The 21,436-nt window shown below is 41.6% G+C and overlaps 1 protein-coding gene across 1 annotated transcript in view; it reads left to right on the forward strand.

Moving 5' to 3' along the window:
* Positions 1 to 21,436, forward strand: part of col14a1a (collagen, type XIV, alpha 1a) — a 219,102-nt gene that overhangs the window by 84,850 nt on the left and 112,816 nt on the right. Inside the window, exons 17-22 of the mRNA XM_057834300.1 lie at positions 3,457 to 3,589; positions 3,948 to 3,983; positions 5,051 to 5,193; positions 12,284 to 12,416; positions 18,272 to 18,394; positions 18,883 to 19,032. Coding sequence (XP_057690283.1) covers positions 3,457 to 3,589; positions 3,948 to 3,983; positions 5,051 to 5,193; positions 12,284 to 12,416; positions 18,272 to 18,394; positions 18,883 to 19,032 — 718 coding nt within the window. The remainder of the gene's footprint in view (positions 1 to 3,456; positions 3,590 to 3,947; positions 3,984 to 5,050; positions 5,194 to 12,283; positions 12,417 to 18,271; positions 18,395 to 18,882; positions 19,033 to 21,436) is intronic.

A 21,436-nucleotide genomic window follows, 5' to 3' on the forward strand; every position in this document is an offset into this window, starting at 1 on the left:
ACCAGCCGTATTTATTAAGGATTTAGTGTAGGTTTTCGGGCTGGGGAACAAATGAATGGAATTATAATGTATTTGTACGGGGAAATCCTGCTCGACATACGACCATTTCGACTTACAAACAAGGTCCTGGATTGAATTAAGTTCGTATCTAGAGGTACCACTGTATGATCAAATGAAAGCATTGCAACATATCATCACACGATTTAAAACATGACAAAATTAGGTCAACTCTATTGTCATGCCTCTTGATTATTTGAATACAGTAAAAATTGGTGCTGCCCTTTTCCAGAGCAGCTTTCTGATTATGCTTTCCCAAGTTTCACAAATGCAGTACTACACAAGATGGGCACACACCTGCACATCCAGTTTCCAAATAGTGCAGATAAAGTAAGTTAAATCAAGCAAAAAATGCATTTTATTCACCATTGTACCCTAGAATGAGACATTATATTCATTCATTCATTTTCCGAGCTGCTTATCCTCACAAGAGGCGTGGGGGTGCTGGAGCCTATTCCAGCTAGCTATGGGCAGTAAGTGGGGTACACCCTGAATCTGTTGTCAGCCAAGCAGGGTACAAGGAAAAGGACAACCATTCATGCACACACCCATACCTAGGGACAATTTAGAGTTTCCAGTCAGTCTACCATCCATGTTTTTGGGATGTGGGAAGAAACCAGAGTACCAAGAGAAAACCCACGCAAGCACGGGGAAAACATGCAAACTCTGATCTCACTCCTTGAGCTCAGAACTGTGAGGTGGAAGTGCTAACCACTCTGCCACCGTGCATCCATTGTGACATATAATAGTCAGGGATACTTTGTTTACATCAATGTTACATACATCGTTCAGTTGTTTTGGTCTCCCATTAACACTTCCAATTCCATCACTTTAAACTTCTTTCTTTGCTTCTTTTAACTTGCTGATACACACAACTTGTTGAAAGTAAACTATCAGCATGTGAAATCTTGTAGCGCTAACATGCAATTTAGTGGCCAATATTATAATTTTAGTGTTTTTGTGACATTAGGTAAAAAAAAAAAAATATATATATATATATATATATATATATATACTGTATATCGTGTTTACATTAATGATTGGAAGAAATGAATTGGATTAAGTCTCCATTTGTATTTTCATATCCCAGTGTTCACTTATTCTGGTAATGAAAACTGTACATGTACAAATAATTGATTAGTTTCATGTGCTAATGTTCAGTTTATAGAATTCGAAATGGACCCTTGCAGGATTTAACTTTGATAATGCAATGCATTTGCTGGCAACAACGATATTTTACAGAATTTTTGGTTTCATGTTTTCACTCAGCTTTTTTTTTTTTTTTTTTTTTTTTTTTTTTAATCTGGCTGCTTGTTCTTTTCTGCTTTTGTGTTTGAACTTGAATGCATCTTATTCCTGAATGATTTGAAACTCCCACTTCTGAAATGATGGCTCTGCCCCTGCCAACAGTTATTATTTATTATTATTACTTATTGTACACTACATTATAAGACGTTTATGCATCAGAGACAAAAATTCTTTCAATGTGAACTTATTTATTGCGACCTCATACATCGTTTGAATGTTTTGTTTTTGTGTTTTGCCACCGAAATGATTCCTTTCATTAATTAGGCATATGCCCCTGAGGGCTATACATAAAAGAAACCAAACCATAAATAGATAAGTAGAAAAATGCTTTACTAAAATTGGAATACAGATAGATTGAATGATGAAGGATGCACTGCAGTGTGGTTTTTGAGTCACTTCCAATTCCAGAGTTGCTCAGGATGGAAATGTTACCTTGGGGTTTGATTCATTTTTGTCTTGTACAAATTGCAGATGTTGTTTGGACTTCTGCTGCTGCATTCAGTAAAGCCGGCAGTCTTTGCATATGATTCAATTGCAATCAAGTTCTTGTTTAACATGTAACAGAGAGTAAAGTTAAATTCAAACCAGCTAAAGCAATGATTTTTTTATATACAGTATACAGAGTATTTTAAGGGGAAGGTCAGAATTTTGACATCACGCTTAATCTTCGAGTTAGCAAGGGTTTAATTAGTTGGTGAAGTTGATTCCAACAAATTCCGTGTAGTTTGTTAGTTATTTGTTAGTTTCAGGGTTCCAGAGTGGCCAAGCTAGCGCGAGTCAATTAGACCGACTTAGCATGCCAATAAAAAACAATATATGCACACAAGAAAATCATCGATAACCCATGCAATCAGTAATGTTGGCTATGTTTTCAGGATAAAGTTATTAAAACCTACCATTGCATGTCAATATTTGCAGTATAAACAGCAACAGTTGTAATCCAGAAGCTTTGCAGAGGAACAGGGCGGAGTAATATCACATCGTTTTTTTTTCACCGCTGATTCTTTGTCGTAGCCAGCAGCAAGTAACCAGTTTACACTGTTGCTCGTTCTTCATAGGGAATTTATGGACATTCCTTTGCCCATTTCTTCTGTTTCCACAGCCTCTAAATGCACATTTCACCATGTTGCTGGCTGTCAGTTAACCCAGCAGACTGATGCTGAATTCGAGGAAGGTCGGAAGTCAGAGTTTCCAACCTCCGATCTGAAAAAATATCAATGGAACGCCTCTACTATTTGATCATGTACGAGAAGGCAGGTTTGCTGGAGGTCAAAATTAAATAACAAAAAACTTGTCGCGATCAGCCATCTTTGGTGTTTACATTCGCTCGGAACGCTTTTAGGTCGCAACTTGCACCCTTTGAGCTGGAGATGTCATACTTCCAACCTTCCTCAAATGCAGCGTGAGCATGAGTGGCCGAAGCACTCCTCTCTATTGTGGTTGTATTACGCATCTTACAAAACTAGTTCTGCAGAATGAAATGAATTACGGCAGTTTTTTTGTGACATAGTTTTGACCGCATGGGTGTTTTGGAACTATGATTTGCATTTTGAATATATTTGACTATGTTTGATCTGTTCATAGATCTGCATCGTTTTTTATTGGCATGCTAAGTTGTTCCCATTGACTCATGCTATCTTAGCCAATCCGGAGCCCTGAGACTATCAAATAACTTACAAACTGCACGGAATTTGTTGAAATCAACTCCAGCATGTAATTAAACCCCTGCTAACTCAAAGATTAAGCCTAATGTAAAAAAAATCCACTTTAAGCAAGCTCAAGTAGTAACCTACAATTTCGTTTGTGCTTTGGTTTTAGTAGCATTTTTATTTTTATAGCTCTCGCAGCACATATTAATTACCTCCATTTTGGAAGTCATACATTGTATTTAGAGAATAAAATACTTCTGTCAAATGGTGGTCTATTCCCAAAATTCTTTAACTTCCAGGTGAAATACGGATAATACATTTAGAAATGTGGGCAATCGCTACTGAGAGTCGTATTTGAATTGGTCAAACACATTTTGCTATTTTTATCCAGACTGATATTGTTTGTAAAATGCAGTGCAATAATTGTGTATTTCTGCTTTAGGTGGTCCTGAGTGGGAGTGATAACCAATACACTTTGAGAAATCTGAATCCTTCCACTGTATATGAAGTTATGGTGATGGCAGTTTTCAAAGATCAGTCAGAGAGCGACGCTGTCTCTGTCACAGAAACTACATGTAAGACATGTTTCTCAGCCACCAGAGATTCTTATTAGTGACTCAAGAACTAATCTTGAATTGCCTACTTCCACTTTGCACTTTACTCTTAGGACACCAATCAGACCAAACATATGTTTTTTATCATAAAAAACAAACAAACAAACAAACAAACAAAAAAAAAATGCATTTCAGTACAGTCTTATGCTGAATGTGACTAATTGCATTGACTTGTTTGTCCTTGTTTATCTCAGAGGAGGGAAATCTATTTTCCCCATCAATGATTTGTATGTATCTATCTAATTACCTGAGCTATTGATATCGAGAGTTGCTGTGTTTCGCTCTAATTATGTGATTGATGCTCTCTGTATTTCCCCAGTGGCCAAGACAACAACGATTGCCACCACAACCACTGGTAAGAAATGCACAAATAACTGCAGAAAAAGTAAAGATGTCCCCTGTGAAATGTACCGAAACATAACACTTGACACGACTATTATTCCAAAGTAGTCACAGATTCGCTCAAGATTCACTTGTACTTGTCTATTTACATACAATTCCGCATATCCTGAAAACATAAAGTGCATTTGTCGAACTGTACTGTTTTATTAGCAATCAAGGTGAAATAACCTTATTTCAGATACATAACAGTAGTCATGCAAACAGTATATTGTTTATTTATGACTAAAAAAATACTTAAGCTAAGATGCAGTCACATCAAAACATAAATTGTTTTTGTAAGTACCCGAAAGCTTTTCAAAGAGAAAAAGTCCACAATCAAACAGTTCCTTCTTTTATTGATCATCAATGCAGAGCCTGGTGAGTTTTAACTGTGGTTCAAGCCGGTACATCTGTTTAAAGCATTTCAAGGCCTTAATTTGTTTAAAGACTCGCTTGTTGCCAGTGTGCAAAAAATCGAATGAGACCAACAAGAATTTCTTTGTTTTTCTTTGACAAAATCGAATCTGCAATACAATGGTTGTATTACCAAATTGGATTCACCTCTGCAACTGTGGTTCAAGCTGATTATTTTGGGGTGACCCTTAAGCAGCCTGTATTGTTTTTGTCCTGCAGCTGATTGAGTTAAATGCGTTTCCCTAGTCAAATCTTTAAAAATTCAAAACCTAATATAATATAGCCAAAGGCTTTCATTGGAATTTAGAACAGTGAACCATCCCTATTTCACAGCTTATATTTAATAGTTGCTTGATGCAAGCGACTTAACAGATTTGATCAATTCAAGTCTGCATATTCTTGATTTTTGTGCACAACAAGGTGCGAGCAACACTAGTGGCACAGACGAACTCAACATTTGCTTTACTGGTGTGTGTAAGTCCCCTGTCGTAAATGTCTTTTTTATAAACTTGACATTTTAAATCTGTCCATCCCATAGTTGACAGAAGCACACTTAAACCCACTGCTAGCTTTCAGTGACATTTTGATGAATAAATCTCACCGTTGAATACCTCATGTCTTGCTCAGCCCCCCGCCAAGCTGTGAGAAACCTTCGTCTGAATCATGAGACCACGCAGAGCCTTAAGGCATCATGGGAATTGAACGACTCCCGCGTGGAGAGCTACAGGCTGTCCTATGCCAGACTCGGGGCCGATCACAATGAGGAAACAGTGAGTTTGTTAAGCTTACCAAGTAGAATTCTACAATGTTGGGAAATTTGCTGGCTGCTATTGTGTTTGCAACAAATTTGTCATGTTTTTTTTTTCTTCTTCAAACCTCCTTTACAATTCATAAACCAAAGCCTGAAAACTAAAGGAGGTGCACTAAACAAGCATTCATGTACATAAAGTGCGTATGACACCAGAAAGCATGTTTATTACGTATTACGTGCGGTATTTTTTTGCTCATGAATGAAATGGACCTGTTGGATGTGTGCGGAAGCGATCGATTTATTTATTCAACTTTATGAATCCAGCGCCATGAAAATGAGTGACTTCCGGCCAGAGTCTAGGATTGAGGAAGAAGGCAGATGTGATGTCAGAGAATGAGATCATCTTCACTATACAGCCATACTATTGTATGCAGAAGGACTGTGGATTCAGCTGTTTTTGCAGATTAATTCGTTTATTTTTCGTGTCACACCAGCCCACTGTGCTGCAGGCTTTTGTTGCTACACCATGGAGAGTGGTGTGAGCCTTTTTGGTTTCCAAAAGATCCTGTTCACCGCAAAGAATGAGCAAAACAAGTCTGACAATCGAGGGACCATTGGACGGATGAGGAAGTAAGATAAGTGTTTTATATTATGTCAGATACTGGGATCACGGCACACGTTTTAATAATGCGGTGGCTTGCATTTTGTGGGTGACAATGCTTGCTGTCGGGAAGCAGGCAGTGCTTGCCTTCATTGGCCGGTGTAGGTTCACTGTCCTCTTCCCCTCACTATCCACTCGTTCTCGCTATATGATTGGCCAAAGAGACGAAATGCTCTCCCGTGAAATGCCTGTTTAAAAATGTTCCCGTTGTCACTTCTTGCGTTCGCTTAAAAGTGCCCATTTAAAAAGGAAAAGCGATGGATGATACTTCACACAGAGCGTATTATTAACAAATGTTAAAGTTGTATAATCATATAGCGAGAATAAGGAACGTCACTGACAAGCGCAGGCCCCCGCGAGTGGAAAGTGAGGGGAATAGGATAGTGCGCCTACACCGGCGGCCATGATATGTGACAAGCCGCCCGATGTCGGACACTGTGTCTGCCGAGAATGAGCCATTTTTGACATTCATTCCCCTGCTCAGTCCTCGGTGCTGGAAGAACAGCGTAAACAAAAGAGGCTGCGTGACAACTAGGCTACATGATAACACAAAGAAAAATAACATAAAACTACCCCAACTCATGTCACACATGGCGGCAGGAGTGCTTGCCTTCACCGATCGACCAGCCTCTGGTGGTGAGTTTCAGCGGACTATGACAGCTCGTCATTTCCCTACTGCGGCCCCAGCAAGCAGTCCCGATGGACGCTCAGCTGCGGAAGCGTCGGTTGGGCCGCGGTAGCCGGGCTAGGGGGTTGGAGGGAATTCCCCCCTCTCCCTCCTGGCACCACCTGCCACCCCCTCGGGTTCTGCGCCTTGGCTGCCCCCCGCATGGCCGGACCATCCAAAATACCGTTCGTGAGGTTTAAGAAGTCTGCAGTTTTCACCAATATGCAGTAATTTAGCCCTGTCGTACTGAATAAATGCATTTTTACTATTTCATATTTAATTTAGCACAAGACTGTTTTTCGTCATGACCATACAAATTATATAGCAATCGGGGAAAAAATACTTCGATACAAAGAATATCCAGTAAAAATATTGGAGTACAGAGATAAAAACAATGATGACATTTTGTGTTCCCCATGCAGTCTGCTCTAGTCATTTTCCTCGTGTTTGTAGTCTGAATCTTCCTCTTCCTCCAATTACGACTCAAACATATAGGCTGTATGTCACCTACTTCCTACGGATTGACGATATCGTTCATAAAAGCCACACTTGAACCAGAATCGCTGAAAAACGCTTTCTCCTCCATTGGGCTCAATGCTAAATTCGCTGAAACCGCTCATTCTCTGACATCATCACCAAGATAGATGCGCCAGAGCGCTATAATGACAGGAGGAGCTAAATAGCAGATTTAAAGACGCATTTCTCGTCATCTGCACTTTGCCAAATTGCTCTATATAGTTGAATCGTCTCAAAATATGTTTTTAATTCCAATAATAATGCTTTTGTCATGTCATATACACTTTAATGATTTTGGTAAAAAACAAACCCCAAAAAAAATTTTTTTTAATTATCTTCTCCAATATTATTTGCACATCATATACATTTTCACACTTCATGTATTCTTGTGAGAACAAGCTGGGGAGTTGTACACATTGATTTTACAGAACAGACAGCAAGGTTTTTTTTTCTCAGAATTGGCACTGGTTTGTTCTGGTGATCATTTACTTCCATTAGAAAACCGATTACACGTTTAGTGCCGCTCCACTTGGCCTCTCCAATCACTGATACACAACAGGCGACTCCCTTACCTCCCCACCATTTGTCCCTCCAATCCGACGATGCCTAGCTCTTCTCTCATCACTTCCTTTCACTTTCATTCCTCTCACACTTTTTCTACTTCTGGTTTTAATTTCCCGCTGTGGCGTCAGATCTGCACAAGATGGAGAGGCCTGACCAAGCCAGAGGACATTCCATTATCTTTTCTGCAGCTATTTACTTCAGAAATGGGTCGCAGCAAAGACACGAATGAAAGAAACAAGCAGGCATGAGGAAACAGTCACTAAAAAAAGAAATGTGGGACAAAGGCTTAAGCCTGACCACCGCCTCACACATAATTGTTGCTAGCTCGCATTTGTAAAAAGAGACTCAGCACAAGAGTAACGGTGGTGCAGTTCTTCACATCACTTTTAGGGTGATGGTGTGGGATCAATTCCCACTTGATTATCCATTCTCTTTCAAGCTGCTGTTGTCTTGCGACTGATATGTGGCTTAGTTTGCCTCTCACCTTATGTCAGCTGGGATAAGCATCAGCCCTTGCTGTGACCCTCAACTGAATATCCAGCAGAAAATTGACGAATGGGTTGGCGAGTGTGTGACAGTAGTGGCAAGTGTTTGCCACAACATGTGCCAACAAATATTTATTGCAGACAGATGTTGTTATCAGGACAGTCCTGGTCCTGTACAGTACTATTGAAATCGTATAGCTATGTTCTATTTAAAAGGTTTAAGTGTCCTTTTGCATCAAAGATCATATCACAGAATAAGAATGGATGAATAAGATTGAACTAAATCCAAGAAAATTTGTAGATTTGAAGACATTAACCAATTTAGTGTCATTGAAAGATATACAGTACCTGTACCCATCAATTAGAAGCTATACGTTGAATTTAAAACTCAAACGATTTTACGGCCACATAACCGTCAGCACATGACAGCAATAAACTATTTTAAATACAAGCTTGTCATGTGGCGGTGTGGCTCAGTGGTTGAGTAGTTGTTCCCCAACCCAGAGGTTGTGGGTTTGATGACCAGTGTTGGGCACGTTACTTTAAAAAAGTAATTAGTTACATTACTCACTACTTCTTCCAAAAAGTAACTGAGTTAGTAACTGAATTACTCTATAGTAAAAGTAATTAGTTACCAGGGAAAGTAACTATTTCCGTTACTTTAAAAAGAACTTGTTGTATGTCAAAGAATTTGAAATTTTCTGAGCAGTATTCGAGTCAGTGGAATAGAGAAGAACAGACAGGTAGTTAACTTGTTAGGTGCTTCAGCAGATTTGAATTTTTTACCACAGATGTCGACAAAAGCTTTGCCCCGGGACATAAATTACACATTGCATGCAGGTTCTTTCCTTTAATTTCGACAAACTTGAAATAGTGTCTATATCGCCACCTCTTAAAAGACAATTTTTCTTCTGACTGCTCTGCCATCCTGACCCTGTGCATCTGTTTTGCGTGTGTGTGTTTGCCGCACACGCTGTTCCGGTTTGCTTGTGAAATCACCGGCTCTGATTGGCTTACCACGACACATGACTCTAACCCTCAGCCAATCACAATCACTTCCATCGCATCTCTCGAGGGGCTGCATTCAGGTAGGCTCGTTTCCCGACAATTCACGTCACCTTCAAAGCGTCTGCCGTCCTCAAGATGGAAGCAGAATTATTGCTGGCTGACAGTGGGAGATGGGAACGAGGCTGGCATCAGGTGTAGCAAACACAGAAATGTTACCAAACTTTGGGAAGCATTGTCTAATTGAATGAGCAGGGACAAACAGCTTGGAGTCAGAAGTACGTGCGCTATTCTCGAACCTGAACGCACCCCAAGTCTTGGATGACAAATCAACAGAGCAGAGAGTCGACTCGACACAGCTGGTAGTTTCTTCAATTTATTCAGAGTAAGTAACGCGCCGCTTTTGACTGTCAGTAATGGTAACGGCGTTGTAACGGCGGAAAAAGTAATTAGTTAGATTACCCTGTTACTGAAAAAATAACGCCATTACGCTTTATTTATAACGGCGTTACTCCCAACACTGTCGATGACACACTTGGCATCCTTGAGCAAGATACTGAACCCCAAGTTGCTCTTGATGCTATGTTGCAATGTAATGAAGGAATTCGCCCCCCCGACCAAGCCGCACGGAAACAGCGACAGCCGAACGGAAATGGTGCTCCGCTGATGCCGCTTCTGCGTGAGTCAACCGGGAGGGCCGACATTGCGCGCGTTCCCTTCCTGTGTTAACCCTTTGTACTGACTCCATGTTCCAAAAGTTTGAAGAAGGCTCACCGAAAACAGGTTGACAATTATTTGTCGACAATGGTCAAAAAACAAGGCAAAAACTTATTATCCGGGCTGGGCGCGACGCTACTTGTTTTAGGACAGAGCGCCCTGCTCTTTGTCCTTGGAGTGGCCGGGAGAACTGATTGCAAGAGTTGGTGCGTCAATCTTGTTCGTGACGCACACGTTGGGCTTCTGTGATAAGATGGCGTTGTGTATCTATTCTGCTTCTTTTTATTGAACTATGGTGTGCTATTTATTTTAGGTGTGTTAGAGTAGTACAAACAATCCTACAGTACATATGAGAAACGGTACTATTCCCTGATTTATTATATTAAGTGTGTTAGAGTAATGCAAACAGTTATATGGTGTGTGCGAGAAAGGTAACTATTCCCTTCAGTAACAAAGTAAAAGTACTTTGTTACTGTACTTAAGTACATTTTTGTGTATCTGTACTTTACTTGAGTAGAAATACGAAGTGGTACTTTTTACTTCTCTACTACTCTTTGCTACATTTTACAGCACAATGGGAAAACCCATTGTCAGTGTATCAAATACTTGTTCTCCCCACTGTATGTACTTTTTACTTTGTGTACTTTCAAATTGCCTCCTGCATTCCACGTCACCTTTGTTTGTTTGTTTGTTTTTGTTTTTCTTATTGTGAATGGATAGTTTCGGTTTTATGCCTCTGGCCCAATTGATATTCTCCGTGCAACTACACCGTAATTGAGCACTCAAGGCAAGCAACACGAGTACAAGCTAGATTTGGCAGGTGAACAAGATATTGACCAATAGAAACCAACATTGAGAGCAGCACGCCTTCAGATGGATGCTGCACATTCTTGTACACTAGGTGGATTTATGCACCTGAAAGTTACTTGCAATCGGCCATTGAGGTTTTCATTCATCATTTAGCCAGGAGATATTTAGTTTAGTTTTGGGGGGTTTTCTTTTTAGCTTGTAAGGCTTCTGTTTACAGTTTTAAATAAAATCTGTCAATGAATTTTCTAGTTCTTTCTTTGAATATTGATTTAGATCTCTATATCACATTTTTGCATCGGGAGAAAATACTTTTACTTGTAAAGTAAAATTTAAAGCAAGTAATGACTTTTACTTGAGTAATTTTGTTTCTTAGACACTTCTACTTTTATTTAAGCATTTTTTGCTGTGTATCTGTACTTTTACTTAAGTAGGAAAAAAAGTGAGTACCTCATCCACCACTGGTCAAAGCGTTTTGAGCCCTTAAAGGTGGAAAGGTGCTATACAAGTCTGTCGATTTGCCATCCTTGTCTGAGAGTCCACATGAGAGATTTTTGCGAGAAATGGTAGCAGTTTGATAAAAGCAACACATGCTCATAGAAGAAAAGCTTTAAGTACGGCATATCAATCATCATAATATGTAATATTACATGGATTTCTGAAAAGCAGTCAAAAGACGCAGAAATGTGTTTGGTTTTCTGTAAATGGCCAGCGTTTAATGAGTTTTTTAGTAGTCTACAGTGTTTTCTAACATTACCTGAGCCAAAGCACTTACAGCATGACATAAAAATCTTACTGCACATCATCAAACAACAATATCATAAAAAGTATATTTATAGTACTTATGATCATATCCCTATTTACTCACAAACTTTCTATGTGCGAAATCTGGGAATTTACTGGGAGGTGTTTTATTTTTGCTTGGAACCTTTGCACTGTCATGACACTGAATAGGGCAGCTTCCTTCCTCAGAGGTAAGATTGATGTCTAATCCCTCATGCTGTTTTGGAAAAGGCACATCAAATTTGTTCAGTTAAAGCAGAACTTGTAAAGTACTCGAAAACACCAGAAGAAGAGATCTTAAAGTTAACCTTGAGAGGACTTCCAATCCTGTCCTCACAATCAGACTTGATTCATATCCACATCGTCTTTTGACAAGATCACAGCATTCTGGTTATTTTCTACAATATGCTAAGTTGCTACTTAGGTCATTCATTCACATTCAGTACCGTTTATCATCGTGAGGGTCGTGGGTTTGCTGGAGCCAATCGCAGAACACAAAAATGAACTTACTTACTTCTATGGAATGTGGGAGGACAGAACCCACAACGTCTGGAGGATGTACTAACCAGTGGGCCAATTTATTTGGTGGGAACAAGTACATTTAAATGCTGAAAGAGAACCAACTTCAACACCAATAACTGACTTTAATTGCTGCTTCTCACTCTTGGCCTCATCTGACTTTATTGACTGAGCTGAAGCGAGCAGAATTGCTGAACAGTTGGGCTTTAAATCCCTTAAGTTACACATAGCATTCTGCAATCTGCCACTAAATGCGCTTACTCCCCCCCACCATTCATCTAGTGTCTCTAGTATCTGTATTGTATGTCACTTTCACTGTCCCTTCTTACGGTAGTTGTAATGTAAACTTTAACTGCCACTTTTATACGATTGTGTGTGTGTTTAGGTGTTAGTTCCTGGAAGTCAGAAAAGTGTGCTTCTCGAGTCCTTACTTCCTGACACGCAGTACAAAGTAACTATCACACCAGTGTACAGTGGAGGGGATGACGGCATCACTGTGTCAGCAGAAGGGAGCACATGTAAGTCTCACAAGCAAACACGCAAATGCGCAAACACACAATAAAGGAAATGCAGACAAGAGACTGTTGGAAATAAATTAAAAACATATCATGGAAGTTTTAAATGCAGATCAGTGAAATGTTTAAGCCAGTGGCGAAAGCTTAGAGGGCCTGCTTGACATGCTACTGAGTTACCAGATACATTATTTCCAGCAATGTCCATGGAATAAAATTTCAGTGAAGCAAATGACAAACACTGATGCCTCCTTAATTGTTTTAATGAGCCCCATTCATAATTACAGAGGTTTCATTCATTAAAGAGCCTCTACTCACTTCCTTATTGATTACCTCAACCGTTCCCGTGAGGAATACTGATTGCCTCCTTGTTAGAAATGCTGGATAAGATGCATCTTTATAATATGAGGCATCCATAGCTGGTCTTATTGCAAATGAAAACCTATGTGCCTACAAGCAGCGCAGTAATAAATCAAACCTTAGACACGCATGCGTGAACTGCATGACATGATAATCTGTTTTGTGCTGGGATAAAACTGTCATTGCACATAAATTATTCAGGAAATAAACATATTAAACCAACTCTAGAAAAGGGAACATTTTTTTGAACACATTTTTTGCTACATATGCAATTTAAAGCATGGATAGATACAATGTTTCAACAATCCATAACAACTACTGTATCCAGCACTGTTTTAATACTGGAGGATCAAAAATGGTGAACATAAATGATTATGTGAAGCCACTGACTCTCAAAACAAACCTCAATACAGTTTTGATGAAAGAGGCAAAATACTTATAAATGTGTGCTGTATACCAAACACTGTTTACTAATGTGCTCATTTTACACACAACGTTTGACACTATCATTGTTTTTCCAAAACACTGACATACAGTATCCACTGTTAGAAAACTTTCTCAGCAAATAATTCTATTAAACACAATTTCCATTTACCGTAATCTTCGGACTATAAGCCGCTACTTTTTCCTTCATTTTGAATCCCGAGGCTTATAGTCCAGTGCAGCTTATTTGTTGATCATCATAAGACCGTCATAATTATGACATGACACTAACATGAGTTTTACGATTTTATGAATGCTCATAACTAGTGCTGCAACGATTAATCGATTAACTCGAGTATTCGATTAGAAAAAAAGATTCGAATTAAATTTTGCTGCTTCGAGTGTTCGTTTAATTTAAGTGGCATTTTAATGGTTTAGATTGAAAGTGTTTGCATTTAGTTTTATTGATTTGGGTGGATACATTGCCTTCTAGTTTGCCTCATTTCACATGGCTGAATCCAGGTGCTCCCTGTTAAGACCAACATAAGCTAAGTTTTTGTTTGAGCTAATGTTTTTTTTTTTTTAATGAATTCGTAATTAAGTTTAGGTATATTTAGTTATTTTTGTGGGAATATGTGTCTAAACCATTTTTTTAAAGCGTTGTAAAAAAGTTAGCATTTTATAGCATTTAAACTAGCGGACTTTTGCTATGTAAGTTAGCCAATTGTTTTATTGTTGCACATAGATCCTCATTTATTTATTTTTCTATACCGTTTGAGGCTCAGCTCAGGTAATTTAATTTTTTTTTTTTTTTTTTTAAACCTGTCCTGTTCAGCTGTTTGACACAGAGAATGGAAGTCTAAGTGCCCGGATTCTGAACAGTTTTAATGTTTCACATGGAGAGTCTGACATACTCCCATTGTGATCATTCAAAATACCTTTTTATTATGACAAAGCAGCGAACAGGAAGGGATTATGGGGGGACAGAAGAAAAGAAATACAAGAGAAGAAAGAAAAGAAACACATACACAAACAACAACAAGAAATACATTGAACATCTAAACTAGTTACTAATATGCTGGTGCTATCGTCAGCGAGATGTATTTCCGGTTTACACCATGTGGGGGCCAATTGGCCAGTGAAAGAGGAGAATGGGGGTGGGGGTGTCTATAAGACTATAAGCTAAGTGATTGAAAGGGGTAGAGTGTACACAAATCAGTTCTGTGATCTAGAACCCAGTAATCGTGTGAATCTCTTATGAGTGTAAGCCCGTTGGCGACCAACCCTACGCCGCCGCATCGCCAATCCCGGCACCGGAACCCCCAACCCGAGCATGCCCTACCACATCCAGCAGCACGCAAGCCCCACCGGGCGCGCGACAGCCACGCAGACGGGCGGAGAAACCGCGCGTGCGCCAACCCAGGTCCACGGCCCCCACCCAGCCAGCCCGGGGGGGCAGGGGGGCCATGCGCAGCCCATCCCTCCTGCCGCCGCCCAGCAAAGGAGCCACCGTCCCCCCCCCCCGGGACCCAGGGTGGTCCCCCGGGCCACCCGCGTGCCCATCAACCGGCCTTCAGGGATGGCAGGAGGGGACGCATCACCAACCCCACGCCTACACCCACCCCCGCCCGCCCACCCGGGCCACGAGCCACAGCCACAGCCCCCCAACCGGCACGGCACGCCACGGGACCCCCAGCGGCCCACCAAGCCCCAGGCAAGGCAGGGTCCCCCGCCGGTGCAGGCGACACCCCGCTGATACACCGGCGCCCAGCCAGCGACCCGCGACGGAGCGCAGGGCGGATGCCCAGCCAGAGAAGAGAGGGGAAGGCGGAGGCAGGAGAACGCCCAGGAACTGCCACGGGGCGATGCAAGATCGGAGACCCGACCCCCCAACCCACTCCCGCGGCCGGCAGCCGAGGCAGAGGGGAGGCCACACCCCGGGAGCCACGCCATATAGAAAAAGTGTGGGACCCACCTACCACCCTATTACTGTGGCTGCCAGGTTCCCGACTGGCAGCCATCACCCAGCACCGTGATGGGGGTGTGAGGGGAGGGTAGTGCAATGTATGCATTAAAATAGGAGAGCTTGGCTTGGGGCAGTGGGACCGCAGCATGGAGTTTCTGTCCAGCCGCCCGTCCCACCGCCCTTTGCCGGAGCTCTCCTGTGGAGTATGATATGTGTGGTGCATTTAAAAAAGGTGCAGGGATGGCGGGGCCTGTGGTGAGGAGGCAGCCGTGAGGCCCCCCCCCCCCAACAGGTCCCAACCATCCCACAGCCTTTGTGTGTGGTGCATTAAAAACAGGGGGGAGTCGGGCTGGGACTGTAAAGCCCCGTCCCAACTCTCCCCGGAGAAATGTATGAGCATGTAAGTGCCAGGGTGAAAAATATTTACAGTGCCGAAGTGAGTGAGTTAAGAGGCAGGCTCCCGCGGGCGTGGCCCCGTCCACCAGAACCACCGGCCCCAGGGCGGAAGAAGCGTCAGGGCCCCGATCAATCCCCACCCCAGACCACCCACGGCGCCTCCGCGACCGCCCACCCCCCTCCCACCCACCGAGCACCCACCCCGCACCCCGAGCCGGCGCCACACCAAGCGCCGGCGACCAGGGGGCGTTCACCCCACCGGCAAGGGACAGCGAGCCTCACCCTAGGCCCCGCGGGCCCCAAGAGGCCCCGCCAATGACCCCGCTGGCCGGGGGGCAGCCGCGGCCTAGGGAGGCGGACAGGGCCGGAAACAGACCAAGGGGAGGGAAGCGCACCCCCCACAACCCACCTCCGGGCCAAGAGGGGCGCGCGGTATGGTACCAGAGGGCACCTCCCCGGCACCCGGTACAGGGAGACGCGGCTCCGGCCGGGCGGACCTGGGAGGGAACCATGGCTGCCGCATACACCCCCCGGCCCCAACCCCAACTCCACCCCACCCCGGCCGGCCGGGGAAGGGCCGCGGCCCCGGACCGGCACCCGCGCGGCCCCCCCACCCGCCCACGACACCAGCGCGCGCCCGACGGGACACCCCGCACAGCCAGACGCAACCAGACAAGCCCCGGCCGAAAATCCCGGGGGCCAAGACCGGCGGCGGGACGGCCCAGGGCAGGACGCCAACAAACTCCACCTGTAAAGCTGATAGAAGAAGAGGTTTATCAAACACCATTAGATGTATGCCAAGGACCAGTGAAGTGTATTATTTACGCATAGTTCCTTAATTGTTCCAAGTCTGATAAGTAATATATAGGGTGTTCCAAAAAAAGTTGCATATGATCCCCAGTAGCTGGAAACCAAATTGTCTATGAGTATCCTTGTAAAATAAGCCCATTGACCGACTAAACTGTGAAGGAAGAAAAATTATTTATTACATGCTGGTGGGAGTGTATAAAACAATTCGGATTTAAACATGTCCAGTTTCCAGCTGCAGAAGGATGCATACAACTTCCCTGGACACCCCGCATACATCCATTTATGTATACATTTCTATTATTTTTGTGGCATTCCTTCGCAGGTGAGAGAGAATCCTTATTCTATGTTCATCATTCTTGCGACCGTTTCCCACTGTTGTTCGTATTTGTCCATTTTATTTGTCTGTTTGGCAGATATTTTCTCTAATGTTATATATTCAATGATTAGATTTAGCCATTGGTTAATGCTAATGTTTTGTTTGTTTTTCCAATTCAACAATATTGTTTTTTTGGCTATCGTTAGACTTGCTAGTAGTGGACGGGTTTGATGGATAGAGATATTCACTGTATTCAGATCGCCAAGCAGACAAAGAGTTGGAGACAATGGAATCCTGCAGTTCAATAGGAAAGAGAGTTTCTTCGTTACCTGTGCCCAGAAATCTTGTATTGGTTTACATTGCCAAAGAGCATGAAAGTATGTATCTGAAGTATCTTCGTTGCAGCTTGTACATTTATCGGATTGGGAGAACCCCATTTTGTGCATTTTAGATTGAGTAATATGCCATCTGTGCAGTATTTTGAACTGTATAAGCTGAAGGTTCTTATTCTTTGTCATTATAAATGCATTTTTACAGATGTTGGACCAATAGTTATTATCTAATGTTACCGAAAGTTCGTTATTCCATTTTTCGATTGGTAGGCAAGTAGAGTTGTTACATGAGAGGGCTTTATATACTTTTGAAAGTATTTTTTTTTGTTGAGGATGTATATTTAATTTTAATTTAATTTTTAATGTTCCTTTTCCGATTACTCGATTATTCGAACTAATGGTTCATCGATTAATCGACTACTAAAATAATCGATAGCTGCAGCCCTACTCATAACACATGTCATTAAGTGTCATCTGGAAAATTATGTCACTAACTTAATTTTATACTTTATTTCCAGCTTGGATCTTTTACATCCATTCGAAAGTGAGATAATTTGCCAGATAACACTATGACACTATGACATCTGTATTAGGCATTCATTAATGCTCATGACAGTGTCATGTGATAGTTATGATTGTCTTATGACAGTCTTATCGGGCCACTGTCAAATTAAGTATTACCAAATACCATTACTAGCAATTAATGTAACAATTGGAAAAATAACTGAAGAAACGATTAGCACAGAACATGGATTTGAATAGTTTTTTTACATCTGCATCGCTGCAATGCATGCTAGGAGGCATGTTGAACGACAACAGTGTTTACAGCAGGTGGCAGAAGAGGATGACTGTCTCCACTAAGGGAGCAGTGATGGCCAAATCAGGCGTCTTAAAACAATGAAGCTTTGCAGCTAATTGGTTCAAAGCTTCATGGTGGTTCATTTGGTCTTATGACAGACACTTATAATACAGTAAGGACAGCTACGGCTTATAGCCCAGTGCGGCTTATCTATGAAGAAATGTGGTTTTTGTTTCAAATTTGGTGGGTGGGGGCCAATCATCAGGTGCGCCTTGTAATCTGAAAATTATGGTACTTCTCAAGCTAATTAAATTCTGGGCTCTGCAAGTAAACGTTTGCTTGTTTCAGTTATGTTAATGCCTTAAATTTGATGTAAAATTAGGGAAATATACATTTTGGTGTTCTGTATTTATTATCTGTTTAAAACTATTTTGAATTAATGACCTTATTTTTGCCCAGTGCCTCTCTTGTCTCCTGAAAATCTTCGTGCATCAGAGGAGTGGTACAACCGCTTCAGAGTCTCCTGGGATCCTCCAAAGGCTGCTGCTTTTGGTTACAAGATCCTTTACCAGCCAGTCCATGGTAGGTATGCTAAAAGAAAAATAATTACAACAATTATGCTAGTCAGTAAATAACAAGGGGTTCCCTTCACTTATACATACACATTGAACATACAAATGTTTTACAGATGGAGGCTATTCCAATTTGTTTTTCGTTAAGGTTTAGTTCATTCCTTTTAAGACACTGTGTGTCTAAAATTGCCTGAAAACATTTTTAAGAGACACATTTTTACTTTGTCATTGCTTCTTGACCGCTAATTGTTTCATAACTTCACCTAATGTAGTTTCCATATCTGCTCGCTTTCATCTCAACACAATAACTGCTTTGCCTCAAACCAAGAGTCCACATTAATGTGATTTTAGGAGTACAAGGGAACAGAAATAATTCAATCAAAACACAAGGCTGGCCACATATATGAATTAGCAACGGTGAAATTTTTTATGTGGATGAAAATAGCAGACTTTGTGCTTTTCTGTTTGTGTGTGCGCGTGTGCATGTTGTTCCCTCAGTACCAGGGAGCGTTTTGGAGATGACCGTTGGTGAAGACGTTAACTCGATTCTCCTCCTGAATTTACAAAGTGGCACAGAGTACAGCGTTCAAGTGACCGCGTCCTACCCATCAGGACAAAGTGAACCGTTGCTGGTGAACACTAAGACATGTGAGTTTGCACCCAGTTTTATTTGACCATTCTTGATACTTGAATCATATTCAGATTTAGAAAAAAAATGCCCTTGGCAATATCGAAAACAACTGTGTGAGTTAAATAAAATTGAAATGGAATCAGTCATGCAGTCAGTTTGATGGAGCAAAAGGTTAATGATGACAGTGTGGTTAAAATGAGATCTTAAATTGAATTCCAAGCTATAATGGAACATTGCTGTCAGGTTAAGTCTTCTTTGCAGATTTGTGTTAAGGACAGTGTGACTGAGTGAGGACTGAGAGGATGCAATAACAGTGAAGGGAGAAGTACAACATGCATATTAAATGTTTGGATTTCCATTGAGACTCCAAAACACAGTCCAACAGAACAATATTGATATACTGTAGCCCAGTCAGACGAAAAGAACAATCTCTTGGTATATAGAGTTGGTTTCAGTGGTTGTACAAGGCAAAAGTGACTTTACTCCTCACTCATTTTCAGCAGATTTAGACAAAGGTGGTTTTATAAGAAAAACAATGGTCAGGCATGAATCATTTAGCAAGCTACATACCTAGAAAACTACAATTCTTCTACTGTAGATCATCCAAGGACAATATAAAAGACCAAGAAATTATCTACTTGTATGTTCAAAATACGTTCCTCAGAGCACGCATATATGAGTATGAAACTTTACAACTAGCTAATTATTTTTCCATATTTAAAGTGTAAAATGTTGATAAATAAAAATCAACCATAACATAATAAGTCACTCCACAGTTACCCCCCCAAAAAAGTATGCTTTTGATGCATTTTGCGCAATGAAGATCGCAAATACAGTAAATCTAAATCAATGATGAACAATAAATCCTGCTTGTCCTTCTGATTCTTTGAAGTTCCAATTCTTTAACATAATCTGCATGGCGATGACAGAAATACATGAACATAGATTTACCCTCAAATAATGTCAACCCCCCCTTAAATATATTTTATCTGGTAGTTTTTTTTCCAATACATACAGGATTACATAACACCTTACATGGAGTATTTGTGTATATATTGAAGGAATCCGGACCCGCGCTATCGCAGATTCAACGAGCCCGGCAATTCGGCCAGAAGGCCAACTCCACGCATTCACCTTAGTCTTAACCTTTTGTACTGACTCCATTTTGAAAGGTTTAAAGAAGGCTCACCGAAAACAAGTTGACAATTTATTCAGGTCGACAGCGATCAAAATGGCAAGGCAAAACAGAAACACTCAGACGTGGAGGCAAGGTCACCCTATTACACGTCAACAAAGGGTTCCCAAGAAAAATGATAACGATTAGTTACACATTCAGTCTTTTGAAGGGTCTTGCGGGGCGGGCCGTGGGCAGGAAGAAGGATGTGTTTGGTTTTATTGTCTGTTTGTGAATTAAACAGGAGGATTCGAGAGTTACTGTTGTCCGGGCAACAAGGGTTGTGGATTTTGCCACCTCAGCATCAAAGGGGCTCTTGGAGTCTTGTCAGTCGCGTTATCAGTTGGATATCGGACGTTCTCCAGTTTTCCTTGTGCTGGGACAGAACGTCCTGCTTTTTCTTCTGGACTGTCCGGGAGAACTGATTGCGAGAGTTGGTGCGTCACTTGCATAACGCACGCGCTGGGCTTCCGTGATAAAAAAGACGTTGTTTATCTCTTCTGCCCTATATTCTGCTTGTTTTCCTTAAACTATGGTATAAGTGCCAATTATTTTATATTAGATGTGTTAGAGTAATACAAACAGTCAAACAGTAAATACGAGAAACGATACTATTCCCTGATTTATTATATTAAGTGTGTTAGAATAATGCAAACAGTTAGACGGTGCCTACTTGCCTGGCACGGCCAGACCATTCTCCCTGTGTTTTTCAAACACTGAGAGTATAGTGTGGTACCCAGCACATTAACGGCCTCTCGAGCAAGTACAAAATCAATCGACAAATCAGATTCGTTTATTTGCGTGACGTGTTCTTAACGAGCAACGTCACTCTTCTGCGTCGGAAGTCGTCTCCACAACAACACAGATGGTGACCAGGAGAGCCGAGAATATGTTCCAATCCACGGTAAAATCAGTTTTAAATTAACAAAAACACATCGACACAAGTCATTGACAACAGTCTGTCTCGCGCTAGCCATGTTGAATAAACTCCGCTCTCCTCGTATATTTACTTCCGCGCGCAAGTCCCGTGTCCCGCCCGTCGCTGATTGGTCCACTCCGCTGTCTGTTTGCTGTGGCTTGCTCCGCCCTGGAAATTTTATCCACTTAATAGCTGGAACAGCGGTGAGTCTGGAGTACCAGGCTAGGTGCCTACGGGAAAAGACACCATCTCCTCTAATATATAATGTATTTTAAAAATATTAATGACAATATGCAAAAGAAGAAAAAGCATGTGGAAAAGAAGTTCA

The sequence above is a fragment of the Corythoichthys intestinalis genome, chromosome 4 (assembly GCF_030265065.1).
Source record: "Corythoichthys intestinalis isolate RoL2023-P3 chromosome 4, ASM3026506v1, whole genome shotgun sequence".
NCBI lineage: Eukaryota > Metazoa > Chordata > Actinopteri > Syngnathiformes > Syngnathidae > Corythoichthys > Corythoichthys intestinalis.